General features: G+C 35.0%; 2 protein-coding genes across 7 annotated transcripts in view; one reads left to right on the top strand and one right to left on the bottom strand.

Annotated features, from left to right (window-relative positions):
- LOC136345274 (14 kDa phosphohistidine phosphatase-like) overlaps window positions 1-24,265 on the bottom strand; it is a 138,529-nt gene that overhangs the window by 876 nt on the left and 113,388 nt on the right. For all 6 annotated transcript variants that reach the window (XM_066293398.1, XM_066293404.1, XM_066293400.1 and 3 more), the window contains exon 3: window positions 3,363-3,508. In XM_066293398.1, coding sequence (XP_066149495.1) covers window positions 3,363-3,508 — 146 coding nt within the window. The remainder of the gene's footprint in view (window positions 1-3,362; window positions 3,509-24,265) is intronic.
- Window positions 1-24,265, top strand: part of LOC136345268 (arrestin homolog) — a 170,264-nt gene that overhangs the window by 34,025 nt on the left and 111,974 nt on the right. The window lies entirely within an intron of this gene.

Raw genomic sequence — 24,265 nt, 5'->3', positions numbered from 1 at the left:
AAATCTTTCTCAATACCGCTTTCTCAAGAGATTGATTATAAAAATTGCATACAGATCTCTCAATTAGATTTAATTCTTCAGCCTTCAGATCTTCCAATAATCGTCGCAAAATCGATAAATGAACGGCACTCCAAAAGGTACGAATTCAACAAAGGTTATTTGAAAAATGCGGATTTTAACAGCTAAGAACTGTTCAACAAGCACCGGTAAAGGGACAAACTTCTCAATAAGCGGCGTGTTGAACGACGATCGCTTAATCCACAACGAGGAATGTATTCAATAAACAAGAGTTTTGACAAACGCCGAGTTCAAAAAGAACAAATTTTCCTTGTAAGCGAAGGAAGAGAAACGTTAAAAAAGAACTCGATAAGAGCCAAATTCGGCAACGATTGAGTTAAATTCAAGAGTCGAGTTCGAGACCGTAGAATTATCTGACAAGCTTCGGAGAAAGGATAAACGAGAAGGAATTCAACCAACGATGAATTTCAACAACGATTACCTGACACGCAATAAATTCGGGTATCGGAAGATCTGCGACCAGACTGCAATCGAACAAAAAAACAAAATAATCGCTGGTATACAGGACGTTCCAGGGGGAGATGCACAAACTTCAATTTGTTAATTTACATTTAATTCCAAGCAAAAAAAAATCCTATAAACATATGTGCGAAAACGCTTCGTGTAGGATATACAGGGCGATAAATATCAACTTTGAAACATGTTTTTTTACAGTATTTGAAAACCGGTTGTTGGTATTTTGACGAAATTTGGGAGGAAAGAGCTCGCAATTAGGATATCTTTCGCCATGAAAGCACTTAAAATCTGCAAGCAGTGGCCGGCAGAAACGCCGTAACAAAACACCATGACAGCATAATCACCGTCAGTAAACAGTTTTGGTATTTTTAGAACTTGTACACAAAAACAAATTTATACGACACAACGGATGAAAAGTAAAGCAATATTGTGATTTGAACGAATTAATGCGTTCAAAACAAACTTGAAAATGTCCAAACGTCAATTATCATAATACGTATGGGAACTTGAAAATCTTATTGCTCTTTATTTCTCGAAAACGACACACTTTACGATAAATGGCGAAGAGACCTTTGTTTCAGTAAAATGGGCGTCGATTCCAAAAATCAGCAAAAACGTGTTTTTGTCTATTTAACAGTAACAATTGGCGTTACACACGCCACTGCTTAGAGATTTGATTTACTTTCATTGCAGAAGATATCTTTTAATGACGAGTTCTTCTCTACCAAATTCCTTTAAAATATCAACAACCCCTTTTGAAATTCTTAAAAAAATATATTTTCAAAATTAACTCTTATCGCCCTGTACATTCTAAATCAAGCCTTTGCGGACATACAGGGTGGCGCAATAGTGTGACAAAGTACCATATCTTCCTTATTCTACAAAATTAAAAAAAACTGTTCGTATAAAAGTTATACGTGAACATACAGCCTACATTTTAAAAATATTTTTTATCATATAGGGTGTTGCATAAAGACAGGTCAAAATATTTATGCATTTTATTTAACGGAACCCCCTATATATTATTGCATATTTGGATTCCTCGTAAAATTCTCTCCATGGTAGGATAATTAGTTTTAAATTAAATTGGAACGTTGTCTGCTTATGTCGAAAAATGTTTAAATTTGGAGCAAAACATGGTTCCATAACATGCGCTATAACTTTCAAAGCACGTTAATTATTTTAACAAAAATTGACACAACAGAAGACAAAGGGATGCTCAAGTGCCTTGTTCAACGAATAAGTCGGTTTCTTATTCAGAATATTTTCTACAGGCCCTGCAACTTGGGAATATTCAAATTCATTTTTCTTGGAATTTTTAAATGGGACACCCTGTATTTACGAATCCTATATTGTAGAGATTTGAATCCTCTTCAACTTTTGTTAAGGTAACATTATACGCATTCCCTTTAGTTTTGGTGGAATTCTCATTTCTTTAATACGTTTGCAAATGAAACATGCTACCTCTAATACTTATTCGGAGAATACCATCTGGGTGCCAGACCACATGGCCCATCAGGCCAAAGCTAAGGGTACGCTTTGGTTGGGGAATGTGCTACTAGTCAAAGGAAGCTTTCTCTATAGGGACTATTGCTTTGATGGTCAATTTGTTGGAGAAAATGGCAGACACTTTGTACATTTAATTAGGTAAATGTCTATATTATACAGTGTATAATATTAATAAATTTAAATTAAACTATTAATAGACGTAGCATGTTTCATTTGCAAACGTATTAAAGAAATGAGAATTCCACCAAAACTAAAGGGAATGCGTATAATGTTACCTTAACAAAAGTTGAAGAGGATTCAAATCTCTACAATATAGGATTCGTAAATACAGGGTGTCCCATTTAAAAATTCCAAGAAAAATGAATTTGAATATTCCCAAGTTGCAGGGCCTGTAGAAAATATTCTGAATAAGAAACCGACTTATTCGTTGAACAAGGCACTTGAGCATCCCTTTGTCTTCTGTTGTGTCAATTTTTGTTAAAATAATTAACGTGCTTTGAAAGTTATAGCGCATGTTATGGAACCATGTTTTGCTTCAAATTTAAACATTTTTCGACATAAGCAGACAACGTTCCAATTTAATTTAAAACTAATTATCCTACCATGGAGAGAATTTTACGAGGAATCCAAATATGCAATAATATATAGGGGGTTCCGTTAAATAAAATGCATAAATATTTTGACCTGTCTTTATGCAACACCCTATATGATAAAAAATATTTTTAAAATGTAGGCTGTATGTTCACGTATAACTTTTATACGAACAGTTTTTTTTAATTTTGTAGAATAAGGAAGATATGGTACTTTGTCACACTATTGCGCCACCCTGTATGTCTGTAGGAACTTTTTTGCTCAAAATTAAATGCTGAATAACACATTGAAGTTCGCCCAACTCCTCCTCAAACACCCTGTATAGAGAAAAAGGAAGAGGCGCGACAAGAGAGGAAATGAAAAGGAAAGATTATTCAATAAGCGCCAGGGAAGGAATAAATTAAAGGAACTCGACAAGCGCAAAATTTAACAGCGAACTAATTAAAAGTAGATGAAAGTGAAAGTAAGCAAAAGTAAATTAAGTTAACTCGATTTTTGATATTTTGAAGCTTTTGAATTTATTTCAGATTAAAATTGAAATTTTCAGAAGCGTTCCATTGTCATAGTTTCCCAGTCTATAATAGGCATTTTGCCCTTTAAACACGTCGCTGATTCAGTTTATAGCGAAGCAATTTTCAGCTTAATGTATCGCCTCTCGACATGTTTCAGCACTCGCATTATTTCCTTATATCTCGGACTCGTTACAGTTTCAAAATCCAGTTACTCACCTGAGAGTAACCGTAAACACTCAAAAATTTCCCCTCTGGGTCGTGCTTAATCCTGCCCCCTCCCAACACCTTAGATCTCCAATCGTTGAGGGCCTTCGCCGATTTCAGCGCTTGAAGCTCATCCGTTACTTTGTTGTTAATATCATCTGAAACAATAAATATTATTGAGGTTTACATTCTCGAAAATTGAGTTCGAATGTCGAAATTGCTAAAAAAGACGCTTCGTAGCGAAAACTGTTGTGTGGGCTGACACAATTCGGTTTTATATGACAGTCGTTTTAGTAAAATCCCACAAAGGATTCCTGCCTTGCTTTGTTGAATAATTCAAAAAGCGACCAAAAAGGGTGTATTATTTATCGTTTGTTATAATACCTCACTGATTCCGGTTTAATTTGGGGCATATTAGAATTTCAGGTCGAAATATAATAGTTCGGGATCATTTCACGAGAGCTTTCTGTTGGAAAATTATACGATCCAAGAGATGGCAAATTAAACCTTGTTCAACTTGTAAAATAGGCCATAAAATAGACCAATCCCCGACACCCATGTTTTCAGTTCAAGGAATAATGAGAGAAAATATCGTAATCCTTCGGGATTAGGTATGAAAGGCGTAAACATGCCCAATGTTTGAAAACTGTCGAGCTGAATTAATAAAGCTGGTGAAAGCATACGTATTATATTGGTGTTTATACCGGTGAAGACAAACAACAAGTTCATGCTTGAGCCTTAATGATGGAATTCTCGTCTCAGTAAATGGAGTTTATCGTAGGGAATGGTAAAATGACTAATTCTGTTCTTCTCAGATGTTTTCTAGGGGACTTTAGAACGAATAAAATACCGGTTCGAATGAGACAGACAACATAAACATTCCTGTAGAACTGAATGAAATATGTGAAAATTGAAATTCCATAAGCTGCCTTTATTGAAAACTTCTGCGAAAAATTTTGCATAGCTCAAAAAAACAATGGAAAAGGTTCAAAGAGGCTTCACAAATAGCCTTGAAAAGCGTTTGGGGTCCGCTAAAAGAGGACTACGTAAATTACATCTTGTGCATAATCTGAAGTATCCTTTAGAGATACTGCGTCTAAGAGGTACAAATATTCGAAAATCAACCCGTAGATAAACTTGAACAAGACTTTTCTTCAATGCCAATCAAACCACCAAACTCAATTCAGAGTTCCTAAAGTCCTCTTTTCACCCTCTAATCAAGTTGCCAGATTTCCATAACATTTCCTAACCGACGTATATGCAAATTTCTAGGGCAGTGCTAAGGTCGCTTTAATATCAATTTAGAGGTTAATTGTTTTAAGGCCTTTAAGTGCTGACGTACTTGGAGAAGAGCAGTTGCTGGCGACGTCACTCTCTAACCTTTCCTGGCCCTGTATTCGTATGGATTGAGCTTCATCGGGGGGCGGTTTATGAATTTTAATAGGGAATGTTTTTGCGCGATTCTGGCTCTGGTTTGGGATTTTCTGTTATGTATGAATGTTCTGGGGAAAAAGTTCAATTTACTTAATCTCGACGAAATGGAAACAAATCTCTGAGGGGGCAAACGATTAAAATTGCGAAAGACCTTTTCAATGAGGGAAAAATTGCATAAATTGTGAGCGGACACACCATTTTGAATTGAATAGGGAAATGAAATATTTTCCAAAATTAGAGGACCACGTAAATTTTCTTGAAGAATTATATTACACGTCAGGAAACTTGAGTGGGTGTAAAAATATTATTGACGTTGCCTAAAAACTACCATTGGCAAGGGATGGGAAGAGCCTCTGCACCACATCCAAGTGTCACACCCCCTTGGAGTCCCGTCCTCTACTGCCCCAAATAATCTGTCTCACTACCAATCTTATAGCCTCCTTGTCATTGTTTTTCCTAGGTCTCTCTTAAACCCACCATAGTGTAGGTCCAAAGCTCTATTATTGGACGCAACCTTAACTCGTTACCAACTCTTCTTTCGCGTTGATCACAGCGATCTTACCCCACGCAGTTCCCCTTTACAACCGTCTCCTTCCCTCCAAGTTGTCTATCTCCTTCTGAAACAGAATCCCTGTTGCCACGACATCTTCCCTGGTACGAGTTCGTTGTCCATTCCACGCATCTTTTTCTTTCGAATCACTATTTTTAACTCTCCTTATTAATCTCTTTACTGCCCTCGTTATTGTATTTCATCCTGGTTACTTCCCTTTCCAGGTCTTCTCTTGTAATTACTATTTTTAATATGAAATAGCTCAAATACGACTAGGGATTAAAAATACCTTGTGTACTTGATATGGGACGAAAGGTTAAGGTCGGAAACAGGCTACGAAGGGAAGTAAGTAAGTGATTATTTGAGCGATTGAGGACAGTATTGTCAGTTCAGATAACAGTTAAATTTTTGTAAGCGAATATTGGAAGCCAGAGAGAGACATGTGAGGAGCTAATAAAATGTGCTACGAAAGTGAGAACGAGTTTCGTAGCACGACGAGATACAGCATTGGTCGTAATTATTGCACCTTTTAAAATTGATTTATATTATATTTTTGTTTAAATTGAAAGGACAAATGCGTTACCCTGTACATACATCCTTTATTGAACCATTTTTACTTATCAGAGAAAAGAAATGGATTATCTCTTCTTATATTCACTGCTACAAACAAATTGTGTTCCTATATTGGCCAAAATTATTGCAACTATTCATTTTTTCGTGTTTATTTTTTGAGAAAATTTTGCTTCTGAGTTCTTGTGTTCAATTCGATTATTATTTAGTTAATTTTCCGTCGTGGCTCGAAGTAAAACGTACAGTGGTGACATTAGAACCAGAATGATTAATTTGTCTAAGAATGGTCTAAGGCAAGTCGAAATGACCAGAAATGTACAACTTCATAAATCGACAGTGCTGAGAATCATCAAACAATTTGTCCTTGCTGGTAGTATAATACCATTAAAAAACACTGGTAGATCGAGAACGTCCTTCAAGCAATTGGACGGAAAGGTTTTAAATATAGCGAAAAGAAGTCCTTTCTCATCATCAACGAAAATCCTGGGTGAAATCGACCAAGCAGGACCATCTGGCCTTTCTGGGCGAACAATAAGGCGAAAACTGTGAAAATGGCTTAAATAGTTATAGACTTGCCAAAAGTCTTTGCTTAAACCACATTCACTGGACACCAAATGATTGGAAAAGGGTCGTATTTAGTAACGAGTCTAGGTTTAATTTACTTAGAAGTGACGGTGTGGTTCAGGTAAGGCGACCTAAAGGCAAGATATTGGATCTAAAATACACTTGTTCCACAGCGAAACATTGCGGTGGATTTGTAATGGCGTGGGGACACTTTTCGTCATTTGGTATTGGTCCTCTACACAAAATTGAGGGAAGGATGGACAAGTTCATATACAGATACATTTTGAGGAATGTTTTGGAACTCTGTACAGATGAGGTCATGCCGCTTAAATTCGCTTTTCAACACGATAATGATCCAAAGCATGCTTCCAAATTGGTCAAAGAGTGGTAGAACGGCAAAAAATACTTGTTATGAAGTGCCCCTCCCAAAGTCTTATCTCAATCCAATTGCGAACTTACGGGAATTCTTGGATAAGAAAATTCCTGACCGAAAAGTTAAAAATGCCACGAAACTATTCGAATTACTATCAAAAGCTTGGTCAGAAATGGATCCGGCTATAATTGAGAAATTAATTAATTCTCTGCTAAATAAAATGGCAGATGCAGCGAGGGCCAAAGGGTATTACACTAAATATTAAAAATTTGTTTTATTTTTCATTATTATAGTTAATTCTATAAACAAAACAATTTAGTTGCAATAATTTTGGCCAGCACTGGAACACAATTTGTTTATAACAATTAATATAAAAAGCAATAATACATTCCTTTTATCTGATAAATAAAGGTATTTCAATAAAGGATGTACAGTTACTCACATAATTGAGTATACACCTCTGAATTTATCAAATATGGTTCTAATTTTCAAATTTTAACCGACTTTTTGAATGCCGATTCTGCATCTAAATAAGTCTTACAATGTTAACAACATTATATTAAAAAAAGAAATTTCAAAAAAGTGCTTTTACAACGGATTTTGAATATTTTAAGAAATCAAAGCGAATTACGATGACACAAAATTGAAGATACGCCTGCAAGTAATCTACAGGGTGTCCTCGAATTACGTGGCCAAAATAATACCGCAGATTGTTTGAGTGAAAATAAGTCGATTTAACTAAACTTCCCTCAGTTCAAAAGTTGATAATTATGGAGCTACAGGGTGTTAAAGTTGAAAAAAAAATCACATTTTCTTTAATATCTTTCGATTTCTTTGAGTTAATTTCACGAAATTTCATATTTGAGGGTGTTTTAGGATACGAAATTCAAATTTATTAACGATTTAGTTGTTTCTTCTAGGGGGCGCCACAAGCGACCATTAGGACACATTTAAATCTCTGTAACTTTTTCGTGCCACGGTGTATGTTATTTTGGTATTTAAAAACCTTTTTCCCTACCTTTTATACTTAGAAAAGGTATACTTTATTGACGTCGCTAGAAGCAACGGTTTTGGAGAAAAACGCATAATTCTAATGCGCTGCATATTTGCGTTGGCGCTTTTAAGTAAATAACTCAGTTGGCTATGTTTTAATTGACATTTTAACACTTGAATTTGTTTCTCAAATGTCAGTTTTTTTATTTAGCCCTCAGTTTTTCTTGTCAGTTTCGCTTCTTGTTCCTGTAAATATCCATAAGTATGGCCAATAAATTCACTTATTCTGAAATGGTGGATATGCTGTTAGTTTATGGACTTTGCTGTTGTAATAGTCAAAATAATATCTGATTTTGAAAACTTATTGTTATACCTTTACTAATAATTATTTTTGAAAAACTAAATTTTTTTTAACGGAAAATAATTTTAAGGTAATTTGCATGCATCATCAGGCTTAGATGCATTTTTCTCCAAAACCGTTGCTTCTAGCGACGTCAATAAAGTATACCTTTTCTAAGTATAAAAGGTAGGGAAAAAGGTTTTTAAATACCAAAATAATATACACCGTGGCACGAAAAAGTTACAGAGATTTAAATGTGTCCTAATGGTCGCTTGTGGCGCCCCCTAGAAGAAACAACTAAATCGTTAATAAATTTGAATTTCGTATCCTAAAACACCCTCAAATATGAAATTTCGTGAAATTAACTCAAAGAAATCGAAAGATATTAAAGAAAATGTGATTTTTTTTTTCAACTTTAACACCCTGTAGCTCCATAATTATCAACTTTTGGACTGAGGGAAGTTTAGTTAAATCGACTTATTTTCACTCAAACAAACTGCGGTATTATTTTGGCCACGTAATTCGAGGACACCCTGTATAAAATATCTACGGAATTTAGAAAAAAAAGTTGTTTACGCACTTAGGAATTCTTGGTTTTATATGTCAGTTGCTTTCTGTAGTTACTTGCATTAGTAAATCGTCTTAAACAAAAATGGCACGTGTTCGAAGCGAAATATCAATTGATATGAGAAAACAAATTATAAAGTGGTATTGCCAAGGAAAATCGTTTCGTGAGATAGGAAAATTGATTGACAAAAACCATTCCACAATACAGAAGATTATTAATCGATACAGATATGAAGGAAAGATCGAAAATAAACCTAGAAGAGGAAGGAAAAGGATCCTGAGTTCTCAAGATGAGCGTCTTATATTGCGACAAATTAAAGGAAATCCTAAAAGAAGTGTTGCACAACTACGTCAGGAGGTCGAGGAAAGAATACATCGGACGACATCCAATGAAACAATACGAAGAGTACTTCGGAACAACAATTTTCATGGTAGAATTGCACGTAAGAAACCCTTCATTTCCAAACGAAATCGTCTTAAAAGATTGGAATTTGCCCAAAAAATATGTTAATTGTGATTGTAATATTTTCCGATGAGACCAAAATCAATTTATTTGGTTCAGATGGTCGTCAAATTGTCTGGAGAAAGCCTTCAAAACAGAGCACACCGTTCCTACTGTAAAACACGGAGGTGGTAGTGTACTATTGTGGGGTTGTATGGGAACTGAAGGAACTGGAACTTTGGAATTCATCGACGGCATTATGAATAAGGAGAGATACCTGGAAATTTTAAAAAATAATTTGCATCGTTCAGCTGAAAAATTAAAAATGCCTCGATGTTACTATTAGGTCGTGTAGCATGAAATGAGTAGAATTGAATTGAAACTTTAGTCATTTTTTTTTCATATGAAATGTTTTTATTGTCAATCGAAATATGCACCACCATTATCAATAGACTTCTGCCATTTAACGGGAAGTTCATTGATTCTCCTGCTGTAAAAGCCTGCAAGCCGGAAGTCGATAAACTCGTGGAAGGCAGCTTTGACAGCCTCGTCGGAGTTGAATGTTTTCCCTACCAAGAAGTTATCCAAATTTTGAAAGAAGTGGTAATCAGTGGGTGCTAAGTCGGGTGAATACGGTGGATGACAAAAAGTTTCCAATTCCAACTCCTGTAGCTTGGCCAAGGTGACTTGTGCGGTGCGTGACCGAGCGTTGTCGTGCAACAATAGCGGTGAGCTTCGATTGACTAATCTTGACTGCTTAACCGTCAGTTGCTTCATCATTTCGGTCAGTTGTCGGCAGTAGACATCAGCCGTAATCGATTCACCAGGTTTCATGAAGCTGTGATGGATGACACCTGCGTTGGACCACCAAACGGACACCACAAGCTTCTTTTGATGAAGATTTTTTTTCGCACAATGTTTTGGTGGTTCATCTTGATCCAACCATTGCGATGAACGTCTGGTATTGTCATATAGGATCCATTTCTCATCACAAGTAACAATCCGATTCAAAAATGGATCGTTATTATACCGACACAACAAAGAAACACAAGCTTCGAGACGTCGTTCTTTCTGTATGTCGCTCAACTCATGCGGTACCCACTTGTCCAGCTTCTTCACCTCACCAATTTCAGCCAAATGAGTCAATATTGTTTTTTTGGTTACACTGAATATTAACGAAAATTCGAACGCACTTTAACGTGGATTCGCTTCCACCACGACTTTCAGATGATCGTTATCCACTTGAGTTTCAGGTCGTCCACGTGGTTCATTTGTTAGGTCGAAATTGCCAGAACGAAATTCCATGAACCAACGAGATACTGTTTGCTGTGAAGTGACTTCAGTGCCCGACACATCATTAATATTGCGAGCCCTCTGAGCTGTTGTGGTTCTACGGTGGAACTCATATTTCATTAACACACGAATTTCACTATTTTGCATGGCTGCACAAAAATGTTTATAAAAATAAAAGTTTTCAATAACTTTTAACACTTTAAACTCTGATCGAAAGAGGAAGAATGTGCCTTTTTCACATAAAAAGGTCAAGTCCAAATATAGATTTAGAGTGAAGTCATTCGCAGTTGAATGTGGCATTTCGAGAATCTATTCATTTCATACTACACGACCTAATAATTTTACCAAGACAACGATCCCAAACACACTGCGGCTATAGTTAAGCAGTGGCTAATATACAACGTTCCTCGATTAGTAAACCCACCCCCACAATCACCAGATATCAATCCCATAGAAAATTTGTGGATGGATATGAAAAGGACCCTTAAAAAAAACAATCTTCAAATATCTTCCAACTCAAGCGAGATATTATTGATGTATGGGAAAACATCCCGTCTTCCGTTACGAAAAATTTGGTAGCATCTATGCCAGATCGTCTAAAGGCCGTAATTGATGTAAAAGGATTTGCAACCCATTATTAAACAAAATTATCCTTAGAAATTCATTATTATTAAGCGGTGTATCTTTAATTTTGTGTCATCGTATTTCGCTTTGATTTCATAAAATAATAATAAATAATAAACAATATAATTCCTTCTTAAATAAGAAGAGGCTATCGGCCTACGTGGCCTTTCTGCCCATGTTGGTATTTACAAGTGTTATAATGATAGTAATCGCAGTCTCAAAAACAGTATCATCCACAACAATCACCCCAAAACCACCAGCACCAACCACATCCAGTAGACCAACCAACATCCAACCTTCACAGCACCGAACAAAAGTGTAAGCATGTCAGGCACATCAAACCTCCCACATCTAGTCTATGTCTTGGTAGTGTTCAATCAGAGTTGTGCCCGGTGTGAGGTAACGTGAGTTTCTAGTCTGTCGGTCAATGCACAGTCCATCAACGATGACCCAGTTTTTCTCTTTGTCTTTCCACTTTTTTTGTATTTGTAATAGTCTGTCTGAAATTTTTGTCATGTTAGTTTTTTCGTATAGCGCTTCGTCGGAAGGGTTGTACAGTGGATTATCCGGGTGACGAATTTTTGTAATTCGTCTTAAAGTTATTTGCTCTGTAGTTTGTATGTATTTTTTTGTTTTGTTAGTTGCGTTTGCCATAATTATGTTACCGTAGTAGTGGTCTACAAATGGATTTATATATCTTGGATGCTGTGTTAGTGCTTTCATAAAATATTTAAAATACGATGTTAAATTGATTTTTTGCAATTTCTTTTTTTAATATACTGTTGTTGAAGTTGTATCAATTATATAGAGAGAGATATGTTATTCCAAAAGCTGTTTAAATTGAAAAAATAGACCTTTATTTGATAAAATCAGAGGTGTATACTCGATTGTGTGAGTAACTGTATGTACAGGGTGCCGCACTTGTTCCTTCGATTTAAACAAAAACATAAATTAATTTTAAAAATCTAAATAATTATGGCCGATGCTGCATGTTTACGGCAACCTTTAGAAAAAGGGTCTTCCGGGGTATAATATATTTAGAAAATGGAAACGAAGTAAAACTAAGATTTAAATAAGTGCTGGATTTGGTCCGATCCTGCTAGGGAAGGAGAGTATCAATATGCTGTAAATTTCGCAATAGACAAGACTTTAATATCACGCTACAATATGGGAGCTTTATGCCATTTGACCCACGAGTAGAATAACAATCATATTCAAAGTTTTATTGCTTTTGTATTGAAACGTGTTTCTGCTCCTGACGGCACCTGAATTTAAAGCACAAATTATTCATTGAACTGAGCAAGAGTCTCGAAAATTATTGTAGTTTATTTAGTTCAATATGTGAATTTGGACTCCAATAGAACAAAAAGCAAATTAAATATCCGAGAATCCCGGAAATACATCTTAAAGTTTCCGTTTCTTGTCTTTGGACCAAACTTTCATGAACATATATCCAACTTAAGCTGGAAATTAGTTTCGTGTCGGGCTGTAATTAAAGATGTGTCACTTCTGGTTAAATTCTACCGTAAATGGGGGATTTGAGTCTTTTCTGAAGTCAATATTTTCACGCAATTTTTCGTGAATCCCTAGACCCAATATCTCCCCCAAAAAGGAGCAGATTTCATTTCCTTAAAAGGCCTGATTGTGAGCTGAAATAAAATAGCATTATGCTTTCAATGATATTGCCTCAGCTAGGTGAAAATTGATTTACACATATAACATCTAAATGAGTTCTAAGCAATCCTTTTATAAAGAGGTTTGAAAACATTTCGGCCATATTTTCGCTTTGTTCCAAACCTCTAATCGATTTTTCCATATATTTTCTCCTTCGGTTTAATTAAGTAGAAGGACTGTTAATAAGGATTACTGAACTTCTTTAATAAAGGTAAGTAAAGAGATATTAACGAAACTTTAAAAAATTTGGGAGATCCAAGAGGCGATTAGGGCGAACGCACATCAAAACTGTCTTAAATTAAGGATATTCAGTTATGAAGATCATTTACCACAATTTTAGGATACTGCGGGTTCGCCCTCGCTTTTTAATTGGTTTTATTTTCGTTTTGTTTGTTCAATTAATTTGGCAGAAAGAAAGGAGCAATACCTGAAAACTTCTTAGGAAAATCAGAGCTCAATCTTTTAATTTAACCCTTAACCATTATACAAAAAGGACAAAAATACCGCATAAATTCGTTAAAAATTGAAAGAAACAGTTTTACTGAAAATACAGGAAAACGTCAAGTATTGGTTTAAGTTGTGCATATTTAGACGTAACAGTAATTTAGTAGATAAATTTACTTTTTCATATATTTTTTTTTAATAGAATCCCATGTATATTATGACGTCGAGTTTTCGAGTTCTATTATTAACAAATTATATTATTATAATTAGTTATGAATTCTGAACGCATGTATGTATCTCATGTAACATACTTATCGCCAAATTTAACAATTTTCGAAAAAAATTACAAAAATAAGAATAACGAACACTCAAGGGACAGGCAAATTTGTCCGCTATAAACGGTCGCTCGTTGTATCGTGTCCGTTTTGTTTTCAATATACCGTGCGTTAAAAAAAATTGGTCAAGTGGCTTTCGAATTACTTGACACCGAGACCGTATGTCTTTGATAAGTCTTACGTAATCTCGAACATGGACAAATAAACCTAACCTCAATTTTAATTTTAATCTTTCCTGGTGGTCAAGAAAAATTGATATATAAATAAATAATTAAGATTTATTTGCTCACCCTATTTAAAGCAAATGCTGAAAAGACAGAGTTGAATTTCAAAGGCCCATTGCCGTTTCTGAACTGCCCATTTCGAAAATAAGCCTCAACCATAAAAGCTTTTAATCTGAATTTAAGCATTTAAAAATATTTAACTACAAAACAAAAAAGTGCGTGGCGCTTTGAAAACGACTAGTTTTAATAAATTTAAACAAATAATAAACGTAAACGGAGTCGTATTTAAGTGAGGTTATGTATATTTGTTTGTGTTCGAGACTACGTGGAACTTATCAAAGACATACGGGTTGAATGTGAAATAACACCAAAGCCTATTGGACCGAAATTTTTTTCTAACACACGGTATTTGACGGAAATTTATAAAATGAGCTTTAACACCATAATCTCGAAAGCGTATTCGTAATAGAGTAGTTCTACGAGTAATAAATAATAATACAAACTGCTATAATCTAATGTATATTACATGTACGAACTGTGCCCTGTTGATTTCCTGACAATGGAGAAGCAGCGAGTCAAAAGTTTTAGGAACGTTTCTTATCATTTGGGGAGGTATTTGTTGAGTTTCTTGAGTAATATCGTTGTATTTATTTAATTACACCCTGTGTTTCACATAATCCCATAAAAAGAGTCGATAGGAGTAAGGTCAGCCGATCTAACAGGCCACTCTAATTGTCTCCTTCATCCGATTCGTCCATTGCATTATTATTATTATGTAGGTATGTTACATGAAATATACTGTGTGACACAAAAAAGAGAACACCCCGTAAAAATGGTTTTATTTTAAAAAATTTTGGTATGCATGTTTTTTAAGCTTAAACAAATACTTCATGAAAACATTTAACAAATTTGTCAAAAACCAAAAAAAAAATAATTTGTCGGTCTTCCGCGGCGTCTTATACATTCCTGCACACGTCTAAGCATGGATATAATGGGGTGATTTATGTCCTCTTGGAGGATCTCCTTTTAGCCTAACTGGACAGCATGACATAGCGCCGTTCGGGTTTGTGGGGGATGGGCTGAATTATGCAACCTTTTACCTACAATATCCAATTCATGTTCAATCAGTGAGAGGTCTGGAGATCGAGGTGATCAAAGTAGCGAATTGATTGAATTTTGTTAAAAGAAGTCTAAAGTCACATTTGGTCGTGTATTGTCTTGCTCGAAAACCGAATTAACAAGATTTTCCAGATAAGGTACATGATGAGGTTCCAGGACTTCTTGGATGTATTGTTGGGCTTTCACACTGCCTCTAATTAAGAGTAAAAGTAACCTGCTACCATATGCAATAACACTTCCACCAGTCTGATGGACACGCCTCTGTATTGTAAACCGAGGATTCCGTCTTCTTCTTACTCTTGCCCGACCATCATGCATCCTCAGACAGAATCTGGACTCGTCACTAAACACGAGATTATCCCATTCCAGAGTCCAATGTATCCGTTCTCTGAACGACTGCTATCGACTTTGACGATGATTTAAGGTGAGGGGTAACACAAGATGGGGACGGTAGGAAATCAGTCGAAAACATCTCATCCCGCGATAAATGGTTCGAATACCAATGGGCCTTCCATACTCAGCAAACCACTCATCCGCCAACGTCCTCGACGAGACGAACCTATCTCTTAGGGCCATGATTCGAAAGGGGCGATCTTAGCGTTCTGTAGTTCTTCGGGATCGTCCGGTACCTCTTCTTCTAGCAGTGTGCTCTTCTTGGAACCATGTCTGACAATATCTCACTATAATGTTTACACTTTGGTACAATGTAGCGGCGATTTCCCTAAATGATCTATGGGCCTCTCGTAGAGTCACTATTCGACCTCTCTCAAACTCGCTCAATTGATGAAAATTTCGCTGCATTATGCGCCTAGGCATATTTGATTAATCTAAAGGCACACTCTACACCAATAAATCATATTTTGCAGTCGTGTTGTTGATATTTTATTGCAATTTTTATAGTAAAAAAAAAACCTAAATATAAAGTTCCTGACAACTCGAAAATATATTAATAAATATGGCTGAAAATTTAATCGTGTTTTGTGCTCCCACATACAAACGTGCATACTAAAAATTCCTTAAACAAAACCATTTTTACGGGGTGTTCTCTTTTCTATGTCATGAAGTATATGTTCAGAATTCGTCTAAGAGCTCAAAAACGTTATAAAATACATGGGGTTCTATAAAACCAAAGGGAAAAAATATATTTATTTACTACATGGATAAGCCTGTACATATGTGTGTTACGTCGAAAAATGCACAAATAAAAACAATATTTAACGTGTTCCAGCATTTTTATGAATAATATTTCCTTCAAATTTAACGAATTTATGGGGGACCCTTGGTCCTCTATGTACGGGGTGTCCCACAAGTGTTTCATTATATTTCAGTGGGTAATAGTACATTGAAAAATAATATGACTCCCTATATAAACCATATTCCAATAATTCTTCATTAAGACGATACAGGGTGTTAAACTTTACTTAAAAAATCTAACTTTTATTGATATATTCAAAACCGTTTGAGATATGTAAGTGAAATTTGGCATGTTTTGAGAGTTAATGTAGACGCATTTATTTATGCAAAAGGGCTATTTTTCGTTTCACCAGTGACGCGCGTACGGACACCTCTCAGCACATTTTTAAAGAAAAACATGGTGCGCCACTGCTTTTTATCAAAATAAAAATTACTTTTAGAAGTTTAATTTCATTTAGAAGAAAAATGCTCACTTGACTCAATTTCGTCCGACGTATCGTTTGCCAGTAAAAAATTGAATACCGTCTATATGCACGATATTCTCTAAATGGTTTTAATAATATTAAGTTTGTTTTAAATATTATTAATTTGCTATAACATCATAGAAATTGTTCAAATTGGTGGCCATTTTGTTCAATACATAATTGAGCTCGCCTGTTCATTGATACTCTGATACGTTGAAATATTCCAGGTGTGCTTTAAGTTTAACACCCTGTATGTTCTTAATGAAGCATTATTGGAATATGGTTTATATAGGGAGTCATATTATTTTTCAATGTACTATTACCCACTGAAATATAATGAAACACTTGTGGGACACCCTGTATATCCGAGTTTTACCTGGAGATAAAAAATTGAAATTTACAACCAGAAAACGTCCTGCAAAGCAGCTTTGGAGTAACTAAAATCATTATTGGAGACAATAATTGTCTTATAAAAATTTCAACAACCACGAAAACAGGTAATTTTCACAAGTTTAAGCCTACACAATTGTAAGCTAAGGCAAAAATTGCCCAGGACTTTAAAGTAATTATTACCAGTACAGGACACTTCGAGGTACAAAAGAAATAGCAGAAATTTTCTGGATCTGAAATTTTCAAAAATATGTTATTAATACTAATAAAAAATTGTCCGCTATTTTGAGGTAACTATTAGAGGTAACGACTTTAAAGACTTTTAGAGCTTAATTTATCAACAATAACGGAATATTTCCCTACGGATTGTCGACTAAAAGTTAGTCTAGGCGACTTTGAAATATCGTAGATTTCTCAGAATGCAGCAGGATGCTCAACTCCCAAAGCGAATTTTCAAACCGAATTTCAAGTTAAAGCTTCGCCCCGAAACGTTGTTTCAAACACGATTTTATCAGTTAATAGGAAAAATAATAAAACTTTTCTAAAGTTATACAGTTTACAAAATATCGCCGAAAGCCATAAGGCAAAACCCTGTTTTTTGCCCTTTCCACCGAATAACACGGTTGTGAGTATTTCTAAAGGGGACAATTCGGGGAATTGTGTTGCGAAGTTAGACGCAGACTTCGTTCGCTTTTTGTTCGGTTTGAGACGACGTGTACTGAATAAGAGCTTAAAAAAAGCTCTGTTTGCGCTAAAAATGATAGAACGTGGGTTAACAAGCTGTGATGAAAACAGCGATTTAAAATCAACTGGAGAAACCCTATCTGCGAAACCTCGTTTTGGGAACAACGGATTACATGTGACTGGCAAGTTGCCCTAATTAAACTATACTATAACCAGTAAATTTCCAGATGGTCTAGAGTTACTTGAAAACTTGGACGTAGCACGTGTTATGGCAGCAAAGTACAGTGTAGGAGTTTGTGATATTTACACTAAATATCAAAGTCATCAATAAGTGTTCGAAATGCTTGTTACAGTGCGATACTCTACTAACAGTGTGATGAACTTCGTTATGATAAGAAGCGTTTGAATGGAACTTATGGAGCTTTCTTCGTCTTTTGAGATTTTCCCCGAGATTTTTCAATGCCCTACTTAAGATCCTGGAGTTTGAAAGAAATCTGAGAGTTTATGTAGTTTTCCGTCACTCCAGATCGATTATTTGATGATTCATACGGCGCTCATATGCGTTATAGCATAATTTAACGTTTTCGTCGCCGACTATGAAAATGATAAAACTATGCGTCTAGCGGGGAATATATTCATCACGAGCTTGAATTTCCCTGTGACTTTTAGTGCGGTTCGTCGTAAAATGAAGGATTTCCAGTCTTCGCAAACCCAAATTGTCCCAGTTAACTATATTATTTAACATTCTCTCGAAAAAGTTCTACTCTGGGCTGATCTTTAATTGCAGCAAACCTCAGTAATGAGCAAAGTTATAAAATGTAGAACATTACCGAAAAGGCGCTTCATAGACTCCCTGTCAAGAGAATTTTAATATTAAAGAACCGTTTTATCGGAGCATGTCCATTGTGCGCGATTCCAAATTCCACCGAGAGGAAACTGGGGAATTTTGAGAGCGAATGGCACCGTAAATAATTTATTTAAGAGCTCATTTAAGTTTGAAACGTCTCAGTTAATTAAACCTTTTTCCAGATGCGCAGTAATGAAAAATCGACTCTTAAATTAAGCGGAGATTTTTATTCAAGTTAGCTGGAGTAAGTAAATATCCTCGAAAACTAAATGTTTATTATTCAATAAGAAATTAGGCACCACATTAATGACGAAACACCGTAGAAGGCTATTTCTAGGTTTAACTTCCGGGATTTATTACTTCACAAGACAAATGTAATAAATTTGTATTACTCTATTATGCAGACGAAAGTTTTTTAGCAACGGCGATGAATTTAAAAAATTGACCCGAGGAAAGCTGTTTTCAGTATTTATTACTTTCTTAAAAAGGGGTAATAAATTTGTGCACTGCTGTCACTAGTATGATACTGCGTTGGTCATAGAAAAGTTTGTGCAGACACGCCACGATTCATTTCTATACATATTTCCATACTATCAAGACATCGTACTTTGCCGCACAAAAGAGGCAGCACGTTTCCCACTACTCTCATTAATAGGTATTTCGTATCTAATAGTATTCAACTGTACTGCTCAGAGAGACATTCTCTTCAGGACTTGACAAATTTGGAATATTGGCCCCACAAAACCCACCTTCAAGATTTATTACTTCACTAGGAACCAGTAATAAATTTATTACCATGCCCTCCATAGCTGTGTGACTATTATTCAAACAGAAGTTTTCCACTTTTTTAAAGAACTTGTTCAGCGTTTCCTCCATAAACTTAGGATATTGACCACGCGTAGATTCCTTTAAAATTTATTGCTTTCTTCTAGGAAAGTATTGGTACGCCATTGAGGCATTGCTACGTGGCTCTATTAGTTTAAACTATTGACCCCGCAAAAATTACTCCGAAATTACAGTGATTAATTACTTCACCGGAAATAGGCACCTACTGATTTAGTTATTGCTCGCAATAACGTAACTTCATCAATCAGATAGAGAAGTTTTCAGATTTGGTTCAATCAATTTATGATATTGATCTTGAACAAGATTACTTCAAAGATATATTACTTGGTTGTTATTCCAATAAAACTTTGATTGCAAAGTATATACTCGCGGCAGTTTGTGGAAGCAATACGGTTTTCCAGGGAAATATTTTGGAAACTTATTACTCGTAAGAAAATTTAAAAACAAGTAATATATTTCACTCAAAAAAGTGATGGAATTGTGAGCTTTAAAAGAGGTGGAGGTAATGAACAACAGACTAGAGTTTCCCCTGAACAAATTGCTTTCACGGTGGTGTGTAATAAGTTTTCGTGATTTTTAAGCTCGTTTCTTTTAAAGCGATAAATCCGACAAAATATTCAAGACTGTGCTCGGGAGAGCTAAATTCTTAATAAAATATGCCAAGTTTAATCAAAACTTAAAAAAAATCTCATTAAAGCGTTTCGCTCTTCTAATTTTCTGGCCAGGCAAACTCGATTAAGTGGACACTTTTCTCTATTGCTAAAACTTACTTCCTAACCCGAATCTGCAGCCTTTGTGGGGTGTTTTTGTACTTAACAAGAATTTAATTGTTTTAAATTCTTTCAAGTTCAAATTCTATAGGCGAATTTCTGTTTTGCTTTATTTTATTTTAACTTTGTTCGGAAATTCAATTAAAATGGAGTTTATCCGAAACAATGCCGCTAAAATTATTACGGACTTAATGTGAGGGTTCTTACGAAATCAAGGATTTTAATGACTGATGTTATTGTTATAATCGACTGTGCAGTTTTCTGCGAAAAGCCCTCTTCGAGGTATTATCCCCGATTTTCGGCAAAACTTTGAATCTAAAATAAGCTCTAATTTGCTTCCGTCTCTCGAGAAGAAGCACCTCAAATTCCCAATAATTCTTCAATGGAAGCCGGTTTGGCTCAAGGCATTTTTGTCTAGAGCAAAACCGAATTTGATTCTTCAAATTTCCAGAAATTGAAATTGTTTTATTCAAATCGAACTTCTGTTCATCGAGGAAAATATGAAAGGTGTTCCGGTTAATAATGTCGATTTTGCTAAAAGATTGTGTTACTAATTCATTTGTTAATACACTGGCGAGCATAAAATTCGGGTCACTTCGAAATTTTCAAATATAAATGTATTGAAAGAGAAGTGATATTTTTCGCTGGCATGCCGGCATTGCTTCACGAAATTTCGGATCATTGGGAAAATGTTTACGGTTCTGCATGGTTCTACCATGAAAAAAAAAAGATTGATAAAATACCTTCAATATCTATGCATCCTCTTTATCAGTTCCATTCAATTGTTGTTCACTTTAGGCGAATTGGTTAAAGGTGTTCTCTTTAACTTCAAGTTGCGCTAACAGTAGAAAGGCAAAAAGAGGGGGAAATACGCGATATTAATGTCACTATGAGTTTTTTTTCGGTAGCACAAAATTGTGTTCAAAAATGTTACAGTGCTGGGGTAATGGACACCTGTACAATACATCGGTTATTTGGGTACAGGATCGTGTTTTTTTTACCATTTACCCTTAACAAGGTTAAAGAACCTCAGAATCGATAAAGGCTATCCTTTTTTATTTTTTTGGAAGTTAGGAAGGCAAAAATTTCGAAAATACTAAAGTGACCCGAATTTTATGCTCGCCAGTATATAAATTAACGATATCGGTAGAGTCTTGAAAGGTAAACATATCGCAATCAAAGCTGATTCGCTACTAATTGCCGCAGTGCAATAAACATGGTTTTCATAGCTTTGAATATGGTGACATTCGTACCAAGGAAAAAAGTTTTGCAAAAAAGTTTTTTTCAGTTGAAAAAAAAAACGCCTGCCGAAAGTTACCGAATGTTACTTGAAGCGTGAACATGCTCTATCCCAAAAAAGTTGTGAACGGTGGTTTAACCGTTTTAAAAGTGGAAATTTTGATATAAGACGAGACACGACCAGGACAACGTAAGGAATTTGAAGATGCAGATTTACACGGACTATTGAACGAAGACTCCACTTAAACGTTTTAAAAACTGGCAGAAATCTTGAGTGCCGCGCAATCCACCATTTCCGCACGTCTACAAGCATTAAGAAAAATTCCGAAGGAGGGAAAATCAATGACATATAAATTAAAAGAACGGAGATATCGAAAGAGTTTTTTTACATCGAGTTATCACAGGTGGTTAGAAGTCAATATATTTTGACAACCCAAATGGTAAAAAATCATGGGTAGACCCAGGCCAACCGTCAACATCACAACCTGTACGGAATATCTATGGGAAGAAGGTCTTACTGTGTGTTTGATAGGATAATAAGGGAGTTGTGTTTTACGAATTGCTGAGACCTGGCGACCGATACCGAAAACAATTAATAAAATTAAACCGAACATTAGAGGAAAAAAGACCAGAATATGCCCCAAGATACGATAGAGTTGTTTTTCTGTAGGAGCACGCTCGGCCTCATGCTGGAAAATCTGAAAAAATTATTTGGAAAACGTTAACTAGGACGTCCTACCTCACCCGCCATACTCTCCGGATTTAGCCCCTTCGGCCTACCATTTATTCAGATCAATGAAGCACGCACTTTCAGAATAACGCTTTCATTCTGACGAACATATAAAAATTGGGCTCCAAAAGTAGTGACGAATGAGCCTGTGTATTTTTGTATTGTTGTTATCATTGTTATTATATTTTCTTACATAATATTTAATAGCCTGAAATTAAGAATTGTATAGCGGGCAGGAAGACCAGTTTGGTCGTTAGCCTATTTCCGAGAAAATAAAGATTGTTCATATATACAGGTTGTTCCTTAAGGATGTGCGGATGTTTCAAGGTGGGATTCTACATGAGAAAATACTGATAGTTTATTATGTAAATTATGTTCCACAAATGTTTCGTTACGAAAATAGAGGGCTGTAAAATTAAAGAAAAAATCGAACTTAATGAATATTTCCGAAACCGCTAAAGATATTTCAATGAAATTTGGTACGTAAAGAGAGTTTATAAAGGGGCATTAATTGCAATGAAAATATGTGGTTCAATACAAACTTATTAAAAATTATTTTAAGATGGCCAATAAAATAATAAAAAATTTAACACATTATGTGTTGACATCTTAATTAAATATAAATTACACTAACAAAAAACAAGAAAAAAAAGCGATTTTTACGTCAAGCATTGGAAATTTATAGTGCATATTTCATTACGACGTCAACACATAATATGTTAAATTTTTTATTATTTTATTGACCGTATTAAAATAATTTTGAATGAGTTTGCATTGAATCGCATATTTTTCTTTCATTTAATGCCCCTTTATAAACTGTCTTTATATACCGAAATTCATTGAAATATCTCCAGCGGTTTCGGAAATATTCATCAATGTCTATTTTTTTTCTAAAACTTTGTATTCATCAGTGTCTATTTTTTTTTCTAAAACTTTGCAGTCCCCTATTTTCGTAACGAAGCATTTTTGAGACTTTGTTTATATGACGAACTATCATAATTTTTCATATAAAATCCCACCTTAAAATATGCGCACATCATTAAAAAACACCCTGTGCAGGGCCTTCCAAATCCTGTGTCCTATCATTGCTATTTCTTAAACGGTAAAGGATCACAGAACCGGTTAAATTAGAAAAAATGTACCAACTTTCATACTCTTCTAAGAACTGTAAACAATGTTGCCAAATGATTTTTAGTTTGTGAGTTATTATAAAAAATCTAAAATTCGGTCAAATTTAATTTTCTAAATAAATCGAAAACAAAATTTTTTTCATGAAAACGTTTGATACAAAAACTTCATAATTTTCTTCTTTTTAGTAAATTTTAAATGTTGCTTAGTTTTTGAAATAATGACAACAATTTGAGTTTTTTAAATACGGTCCTGTATATTTTTTTGGCCATTTTTAAAAGTTCTTAGTAGCCCCTTTACAATGATGTATCACAAGATAGAGTATTTTTATGTTTTAATAAAAAAAAACATTTTTTATTTTTATCTCAATAAGCTAAGCCGGTCCTGGAGTGTTAAGTAAAGAATGCTTTACCCTTATTTTTGTTTAGTAGGCTTAACAATTAGTGAAATGTTATTAATGTTGATATGGCGTTAAGTGGTTTGTCAAAATAATATTGTAGTATCGGGATTCAATGGGATATTAAATTCCAATGCCAGAGTAGATATGTGGTGGTGGTTATATCTACGAAAGGAATCACAGTTCAATAAATGAAAGCTACAAGTGCGCGTTTATTAACTAAAATGGAAGAACAAAGGAAGGAAGAGCAAGCAGACCGAGGCCTGTCTCATCTCAGTTCGTGGTTTTGGGACTGCTCGGGTCAGCCTCTTCCTTTTACCAAGTAACTTAACTATCATCTGGGTTTCTAGGTTTCTCACCCCCGCTTGACCACATCTGGGCACCAGATGCCCAGAGGATCGTCACTCATAATTGTCTTATCATAACGTCTTTAAGGATGGGGACGCGGCGTTGCAAAATGAAAAGAACCGATACATAAATTTAAGAAAATGTCGATGGTCAACTAAATTATAGTCTGATTTTGCGACCCTAAAATATTGCAATACATTTTTTAAATTCCATTTGCGTCCGAATTTTAATATAAATCACAATGCAGTTTTCAAACGAGGAAAAAACAGATATTCTGATTGTTTGCATTTATTTTATTTTATTTTTATTATTACATTATTAAGATAAAAACA

Source organism: Euwallacea fornicatus, chromosome 19 (genome assembly GCF_040115645.1).
Source record: "Euwallacea fornicatus isolate EFF26 chromosome 19, ASM4011564v1, whole genome shotgun sequence".
Lineage (NCBI taxonomy): Eukaryota > Metazoa > Arthropoda > Insecta > Coleoptera > Curculionidae > Euwallacea > Euwallacea fornicatus.
Note: the sequence above shows the minus strand (reverse complement) of the source record. Positions and strands in the feature narration are given on the sequence as shown.